General features: G+C 41.0%; 1 protein-coding gene across 3 annotated transcripts in view; it reads left to right on the top strand.

The window, feature by feature from the left end:
* Positions 1 to 9222, top strand: part of bcl9 (BCL9 transcription coactivator) — a 175372-nt gene that overhangs the window by 99502 nt on the left and 66648 nt on the right. For all 3 annotated transcript variants that reach the window (XM_043691452.1, XM_043691453.1, XM_043691454.1), the window contains one exon: positions 4669 to 4777. In XM_043691452.1, the coding sequence (XP_043547387.1) occupies positions 4669 to 4777 (109 nt within the window). The remainder of the gene's footprint in view (positions 1 to 4668; positions 4778 to 9222) is intronic.

Raw genomic sequence — 9222 nt, 5'->3', positions numbered from 1 at the left:
CCCAAGACCCTCCTCCCTACCTTTTATCTTAGCCTGCTGGACACACTTTCCTCATTCCTGAAGAAGGGCTTATGCCCGAAACGTCGATTCTCCTGTTACTTGGATGCTGCCTGACCTGCTGCGCTTTTCCAGCAACACATTTTCAGCTCTGATCTCCAGCCTCTGCAGTCCTCACTTTCTCCTGGAATAGTACAGTAGACTAAGGACGGAAAGGTTAGATTGGGACTGGAGTGGAGAAGTAAAATGGACAAGTGATTAGAAATTTGAATTCTTGCTTAGGACAAGGTATTTTGCAAAGCAGTCATCCAGTCAATGCAGAGCAGACCACATCAGGAGCTGAATTGGAAAACAGATAAGAGCTTGAGATCTTCAACTGTGGGAGAGAGATGAGGTGAAAGTGAGAGTGTTGCCTCTTCTGTGTATGTTTATGCAAGTCCCAGGCCATGGGAAGGAGATATCTTAGGTGATTATAGAGTCGACTGGCATGTCATGAAAGGATCTATTCCTTTGGAATTCTGAGAGGCAGTGGAAAGATACGCCTGATGCCAATAACACACAGGAGGTAACAGAATGGCTAGATAATGAACTTTTGAATGTGGAAGTTGGTGAAGTGGAAGGTGAAGCCAAGGGAAATCTGATTGTAGCTGTTGGAGGTGTCTATTATCACCATTGATGGCACTTTGTTATATTTGGCATTGTGGTTGGTAAGGACTGCTGGTGAAGAAGGGCTAATGCCCGAAACGTCGATTCTCCTGTTCCCTAGATGCTGCCTGACCTGCTGCGCTTTTCCAGCAACACATTTCCATCTCTGATCTCCAGCATCTGCAGACCTCACTTTCTCCTCAAGGACTGCTGGTGGCTTGGCAGTTACTCAATATTACATGTATTGAACATTGTCTTCAAATCATAAATAGCAGTGGACTTTCCGTGAGCTTTCCAAATAGAACCAGCACCCAGTAGATCAGGAAATCATGTGACCACTTCATTTATATCCCACTGTAAACAGCCCTAGTGTGAGTTTATAAAATCCAGACCCCTATCATGGACCTTCCTTTTTGTTCATTCACATCTTTCCCTTTTCCCCTGCCTTGCACTGGCTTAAATCCTGTGACACCAGCACATCATTCCAGTCCTATTGGAAAGTCATCACGCTGAAACATTGGGGTGAATAAATCAAAGAATCAAATCCAATTTTCCCATCCCCCCACAACCTCCCTGTTTCAAATCCAATTTCTGTTTTTATTAAATTGAGTTGCTGTGGATCCTGTTTTTCATTAAATCTGATGTTAACTTAGTTTCAATTAATTGGGATTTTGAATTTCCCCTCCAAAAAACATGATCCACTAATGTGTTAAAGACATCAAAACTTGAATTGCTTTAAGATACTTAGGTTTAAGCTTTGGTTCTTAAACACCATGTATTAGACTTTCCAACCAGTCAGCACTCTCCAATCACACAGCATAAATATTAGTTTTTCTCTAAATTACTATCTTGTGAATTGTCTTGATGATTGCAAACAAAAAACTTTGTCAAAACATAGGTATTTTCAGCAGTGACTCAAGACCTGCCGTGCTAAAGAACCCCTTCAAATCATAGTAGTAGGGAGATTGAAAGACAGTTTTAATCAATACCTGGACACAAGACTGTTTGAGTTCTTTATGTACGAGGCTCCAGCATTAAAAATAATGAGAGATCACTTGAGTTTAGGGCTTGGATTTGTACCTGGGAGTATGATGCTTTTGCTATTACTGAGACTTGAGGGAAGTGCAAGATTGGCAACTAAATATCCCAGGATATAGATGATTCAGGTGGGATACAGAGAGAGGTAAAAGGGGTGGAGGAGTTGCATACTGGTCAGAGAGGATATCACAGCTGTGTCGAGAGAGGGCATTGTGGAGGACTCGAGCAGTGAGGCACATGGGCAGAGCTCAGAAATAGGTAATAATGTTGGGGTTATACTACAGACTTCCCAACAGCGAGCGTGAGATAGAGGTACAATTATGTAGACAGATTATGGAAAAATGTGGGAGCAACAGGGTGGTGCTGATGGGAGATTTTAATTTTCCCAACATTGTCTGGGATTCACTAAGTGTTAGAGGTTTAGATTGAGCAGAATTTGTAAGGACCATCCAGGAGGGTTTTACAGAGCAGTATGTAATTAGTCCACCTCGGGAAGGGGTCATACTGGACCTGGTGTTGGGGAATGAACCTGGCCACATAGTAAAGGTTTCAGTAGGGGATTACTTTGGGAATAGTGATCACAATTTCATAAATTTTAGAATATTCATGGACAAAGACAAGGTTGGTCCTAAAAGAAGATTGCTAAATTGGGGAAAGATCAACTATAGCAAAATTCAGCAGAAGCTGGGGAAAGCAGATTGGGAGCAGCTGTAAATCCACATTGAATAGTGGGAAGCTTTTAAAAAGAGGTTGATTAGAGTGCAGGACAGACATGTCCCTGAGAAAATGAGGGATAGAAATGGCAAGGTTAGGGAACTATGGATGATAGGTGAAATTGTGAGACTCGTTAAGAAGAAAAAGGAAGCATGCATAAAGGCTAGGTGACTGAAAACAGACAAAGCTTTGAAAGAACATTGGGAAAGTAGGACCAATCTGAAATGAGGAATTAAGAGGACTAAAAGGGGTAATGAAATATCTTTAGCAAACAGGGTTAAGGAAAATCCCAAAGCCTTTTATTCATATGTAAGGAGCAAAGGGGTAACTAGGGAAACGGCTGGCCCACTCAAGCATTAAGAAGGGAAGTTATACATGGAGTCAGAGAAAATGGGTGAGATTCTTAATGAGTACTTTGTGTCGGTGTTTAACGAGGAAAGGGACATGATGGATGTTGAGGTTAGGGATAGATGTTTGTTTACTCTAGCTCAAGTTGGCATAATGAGGAAGAAAGTATTGGGTATTCTAAAATGCATTAAGATGGACAAGTCCCCAGGTCTGGATGGGATCTATCCCAGATTACTGAGGGCAGCAAGAGAAGAAATAGCGGGGGCTTTAACAGATACCTTTGCAGCATCATTGAACATGGGTGAAGTCTTCGAAGACTGGAAAATTGCTAATGTTGTCCCCTTGCTTTAAGAAGGGTAGCAGGGATAATCCAGGTAATTATCGACAAGTGAGCCTGACGTCAGTGGGAGGGAAGCTGCTGGAGAAAATACTGATGGATAGGATCTATTTACATTTGGATAGGCAGCATAGTTTTGTGCAGGAAGGGTCATGTCTTACCAACTTAATAGAATTCTTTGAGGAAATGATAAAGTTGACTGATGAGGGAAGGGCTGTGGATGTCATTTATATCTATTTCAGTAAGGCATTCGATAAGGTTCCCCATGGTAGCCTGATGGGGAACGTGAAGTTGCATGGGGTTCAGGGTGTACTAGCCAGATGGATAGAGAACTGGCTGGGCAACAGAAGACAGAGAGTGCTAGTGGAAGGGGGTTTCTCAATATGGAGACCTGTGACCAGTGGTATTCCACAGGGATCCATGCTGGTACCGCTGTTGTTTGTGATATACATAAATGATTTGGAGGAAGGTATAGCTAGTCTGATTAGCAAGTTTGCAGATGCCACTAAGATTGGTGGAGTAGCAGATAGTGAAGGGGACTGTCACAGAATGCAGCAGAATATAGGTAGATTGGAGAGTTGGGCCAAAAAACAGCAGATGGAGTTCAATCTGGGCAATGCGAGGTGATGCATTTTGGAAGATCCAGCGAACTATATGTTAAATGGAAAAGCCCTGCAGAACATTGATGTGCAGAGAGATCTGGGTGTTCAGGTTCATTGTAACCTGAAGGTGGCAATGCAGGTTGATGGAGTCATCAAAAAGGCATACGGCATGTTTTCCTTCATTGGACGTGGTATTGAGTACATGTGTTGGCAGGTCATGTTACGGGTACAACTCTGGTTCGGCCACATTTGGAATACAATGCAGTTCTGGTCACCACATTACCGAAAGACTGTGGATGGTTTGGAGATAGTACAGAGGAGGTTCATCAGAATGATGCCTGGGTTGGAGGGCACTAGCTACGAAGAGAGGTTGAGTAGATTAGGATTATTTTCATTAGAAAAATGGAGGTTGTGGATGGACCTGATTGAGGTCTCTAAAATCATGAGAGGTATAGACAGGGTGGATAGCAAGAAACCTTTTCCCAGAATGGGGTACTCAATTATTAGGGTTCATGAGTTCAGGATGAGAGGGGAAAAGTTTAAGGGAGATATGTGTGGAAAGTTCTTTACGCAGAAAGTGGTGGGTGCCTGGAACATGTTACCAGCAGAGTGGTAGAAGAGGGAATGATAGTGTCATTCAAGATGTATCTAGACAGATACATGAATTGACAGGGAGCAGAGGGATACAGATCCTTGGAAAATAGGCAACAAGTTTAGATAGAGGATTTGGATCAGTGCAGGCTTTGAGAGCTGAAGCACCTGTTCCTATGCTGTAATTTTTTTCTTTGTTCTTTGTTTATCACCACATTTTCCCAGATCTTGTTGAAATGATCAAATATTCAAATAGTAATTTCAGAGGCAGAACTGGTTTAATCCTCAACCTTCAAGAAATAAAAATCACCTCTAATTTATTTTCTAAGCATCTATTTTTGTTCCGTTAACACTTGTGTTCATAACTGAAAAGAGATAATTTTGTTTTGATGGTAGGGCTGCGGAAGCTGTCCTGAAGGGAGAAGCAGAAACTATTCTTTCCTTCCATATGCAGAATATTTCAAACAGGGGGACAGAAAAGGAAGGTCCAGCAAGCAACAGTCCGGTAAGAATATTTGCATGATCTTTACTTTCGCAAAATGTAACCTATTAGCGGAATAAAGCTTGCAAGGTTCCTTGCCTGCGAGATTTTGAAGTTATTGCTAAAATTCGTTCTTACTAATTTGATTAGTAAAATGATCCTAGCATTTCAGGTAGGTTGTCTGATCTAATACATATGCCATAATATGCAAGCAAATAACATTTTTGCAACAAATTTCTGCTTTGAAGGCAGCCAAAACACTTCAGAATAGATTACATGTGCTGCCAAGATGCTTGGACAATGGAGATCTCAAAGCTTATCCTTGAATCCAATATTGTTTTAACTTAAAGTGCAATATCTCATTCCTCCATTGCTGGATGCAATATCTATTCAGAGTTGTTTGTCACAGCTTGTTCAATTTATTAGCTTCCAATGCTAAAAAAATGGAAAATGGGTTGTTGCATTGAATCCTTTCTTGAATTTCAAACTGATCATTTTGGTATATTGGTGATCCATCTGCTATACTTTACTATTTCACATCTCCATCCTACACGTTCCATTTGATCTTGTCACAGATGTTTCAGACAGCATTTCCCTGAAAGTTGCCCATGAGCTCTAAATTTGGACAGTTGTGATTGTGGACCTAATTTGGACTAAGTAATTCAATTAAAAATAACACAGCAAAATATTGCCTTGAACAAGGTTATAACTTAAACACACATCACTGTTCTCCCCCCCCACCACTATCACTGCCACCAATTCTTCATGCCACATCCATGCTAACCCATGACCCCAGCAATAACAATTGGCTTAATGCCAATTTAATGTAAATTCATACCAACCCATGACTACCACCACCCATTGATTTTATAACCTCCATATTAACTCATTCACTATCCACTCTGGATGGACCTCACGAGACATGTTGAGATGAGGAAAATAAATCTAAGTATCTATTACAACCATTACTCTTTTACAAACATTGGTCAGTGGCCAGCCTGAGACAACAATTCCAGGTGTGAGTTGCACATTAGCACATGTCGGCCATGAAACCAGTGTTTGTAACGTGGCCAAACAGATTGATTGTCAGTTTGTTACTCCTTCCAATGCACCTGATGTCATGAACTAAGAGTGGAAGAGTCTTCTGGATCAGTCATCCTGCAGAAGATAATGGCAAACTACTGCAGTACTTTGCCTTTAAGAGTAAATCAATCTGAAGACATCCATGGCCTGAACTTGAAAAACACAGGTGGGAGAAAAGACAGAAAGTCTGTATTGACAAAAACTTTGAATGTGGAAACGCATTCAAATCTTTAAATCCCCTCAAGTAATTAATCCATTATGCAACAGGTTTGTATTCAGAGACCCACATCAAAGACACAGAATCCATAAAGAACAAACTTAAATAGTAAAACTGTGAAATTTGAATGTCTGCCACACTGAAGTAGTTATAAGTTGTGGAAAACCAGCAAGTGTAAAGAATGACTTCTTGGTAGGTCTAGGACAGTGTCAACAATTAGGTGTTTAAATGCTAGAACAGATTACTAACAACTCTCTTGGACCCAAGCAGTCTACATTTTTACTTGTTAAAAGAGTTGCGGATTGAAATAACTGCATAGCTTGGCAGTTCTGCAGACCTTATTCATGCTTCACCAGCATTTATGTCTAAAAGTGCACGCACTGCAGGACAGTCCCTTTACTACAACGAAAAGGAGATCATAGAGTCATTTGGCAGGGAAACAGACCCTTCGGTCCAACTAGTCCATGCTGACCATGTTCCCAAACTGAACCACCTCCACTTGCCTGTGTTTGGCCCATATCCCTGCAGACATTTCCTATTCATGTACTTATCCAAATGTATTTTAAATGTAACTGCACCTGCATCCATCACTTCCTCTGGTAGTTCATTCCACACACAAGCCACTGACCATGCTTAAAAAAGAGTCCCCTCATGCCGTTTTTAAAACTTTCTCCTCTCATCTTAAAGTATGACCCCCTAAGTTTGAACACACCACCCTACGGAAAAGAAAACCTTGCTATTCACCTTATCTATGTCCCTTATGATTTTATTAATCTCTGTAAGGTCTTAAGCTCCAGTGAAAAACGTCTCAGCCTATCCAGCCTTTTTTTTTTACAACTCAAACCCTCCATTCCTAGCAGCATTGATATAAATATTTCTGGAACCCTCTCCAATTTAATGATATCCTTCTTATAGCAGGGCGACCAGACTGCAGATAATACTCCAGTAGAGGCTTGGCCAATATCCCTGTACAACCATAATGTGACGTCCCAGCTCCTATGCTCAAAGGTCTGAGCAATGAAAGCCTTCTTAACCACCCTGTTTATCTGTGATGCAAACTTCAAAGAATTATGTACCTAAACTCTTTTAATCTAAATTCAAATTGCCCTGCTGAACTCAGGTTGCTCCTGTCTGTGACTCATGACCCATGCTCTTGCCCCACCACTAAAAATAGGATCTGTCAGATATGTGGTTGGTGCTCCTGAATCCAAGCCACCCCAGCCATTTGGAGAGACAGGACCTGAGTTATTCTCTGCAGTGTTCTTAGCCTCCGACCTGCTCTTGTAGCCACAGTATTCATATATCAAGTCCAGTTCAGTTTCTAGTCAACAGTAATTGTTGATAATTGGCATTTCATTAATGCTAATACTAATGCCAGTGTCAAGGATTCCCATTTCATTGCAAAGATTGAAAAAAAGACTGTGTAGAAGAGTAAAACAAGACCCATACACATATTATCTTTTCAATTCTCAATGTGTCTCCAAGTTCTGGACAGGGTGTCTGTGATCCCATTTGATTTCTCGGCATTATGAGTGGTCTTTATGTGGTATGCTTCGAGGAACAAACTCCAATGTAATGTGCTGTCTTCGTATTAAACTTTTCCACAAAAATTAACAGGTTATGATCTGTAGAGACTTTGGTCTCTCTGACCCATTACAGACATATGTCTCAAAGTGTTTCAAAGCCAGTAACAAACTGACAGTTTCCTTCTATCCTATGGAATACCCTTGATATTTGTTGCTTTTTTTTGGGAGAAGCACCTGACTGGTCTTTTATTCTGGATTCATCTTCCCCCTTATTGATGGCTATATTAAAAACTTGTTTAAAGTTTGGAGCTGCAAGCTCAGACTCATTATTAAAATGACCTTCCTGATTTTCAAAAGCATTTTTGTATTTCTCAGTCCTTGTTTTTCCAGTAGTAGGTTAATCAGTGGTGCAGCACCTTTGCTGTTGAACTTTGGGAGAAACCTTTGGTACAATGCACATATCCCCAAGACCCTCAACATTTCCCATTTTGTTGTGGGGATGGATAACTACTACAGCTTCAGACTTTGCATCTGAAGGCAATACATGTCTGTGACCGAGAATATATCCTAGAAAGGCCTTGGTAGACTCACCCTTGTAAGATTGACCACTAGCATAACAGAGTGTATTTTCCAGAAGAAAGCTTCCAGTTGCTATTAATGCAATTCTCAGGTGTTGCTATCTACTAGAATATTATCTAGGTACACTGTAGAGGTAGGTAAGTCCGCTATTGTCTGGTCCATCAGACTTTGAAAGGTGGATGGGGCATTTCAGATTCTGAATAACATGACATCACCTTGGTATAAACCATTTGGACTTATGAAGATGGAAATCTCCTTCACCTGGGTAGTCAAGGAAACCTCCCCGCATTCTTAACAATTATATTTTTGTAATGGAAGCTAATTATCCTACCCATTGACTAGGAGTTTGGACTGGTCATTGCACTAACTTTTTGGTAGTAAGTGCAGAGCCTTGTGGAGTCTGCAGCTTGTGTAGAAGCACATCTGGGGAGATCCAGCTGTTCAGCTGCTTTGGTTGGTGCTCTCGCACACAGTTAATCTTCTTCTGAACCTTGGCTAGTTTTTCTGGGCCTAGTTGATAGGCCTTATGGGAGAGGCCTTATCTGCAGTGATTGAAATGAGGTCAGCCAAGTGGACTTCATGGAATATGAGTTCCCTGAGTGGTGCTGTTAATCCAATCCAATCATGGAGCTCTGGCTGACAGATATAAACAGGAGTGTCAGACTTTCTTTTCACTCTGAGGGCTGGATCAGTATGAGGAATGTTTGAGGACTCTGGGATAATACTCAGTTGAGCTTAGAAAGATGAGGAGGGATTTGATTGAAACTTACAGAATACTGAAAGGTTTAGACAGAGTAGACATTGGGAAGATATTTCTATTGGCAGGAGAGACGAGGATTCGAGGATACAGCCTTAGAATAAAAGGAAGACCCTTCAGAATAAAGATAAGAAGAAACTTATTCAGCCAGAGAATGGTGAATCTGTGGAACTCATTACCACAGAAGGCTGTGGACATCAGGGTATTGAGTATATTTAAAACAGAGATAGATAAGTTCTTGATTGCCAAGAGGAAGAAAAGTTGTGGGAAAATGGTGTTTAAAAACCTATCAACTATGATTGAATGG

This window comes from Chiloscyllium plagiosum, chromosome 6 (assembly GCF_004010195.1).
Source record: "Chiloscyllium plagiosum isolate BGI_BamShark_2017 chromosome 6, ASM401019v2, whole genome shotgun sequence".
In the NCBI taxonomy this organism is placed as follows: domain Eukaryota; kingdom Metazoa; phylum Chordata; class Chondrichthyes; order Orectolobiformes; family Hemiscylliidae; genus Chiloscyllium; species Chiloscyllium plagiosum.
This window is presented reverse-complemented; position numbering and strand designations above follow the sequence as displayed.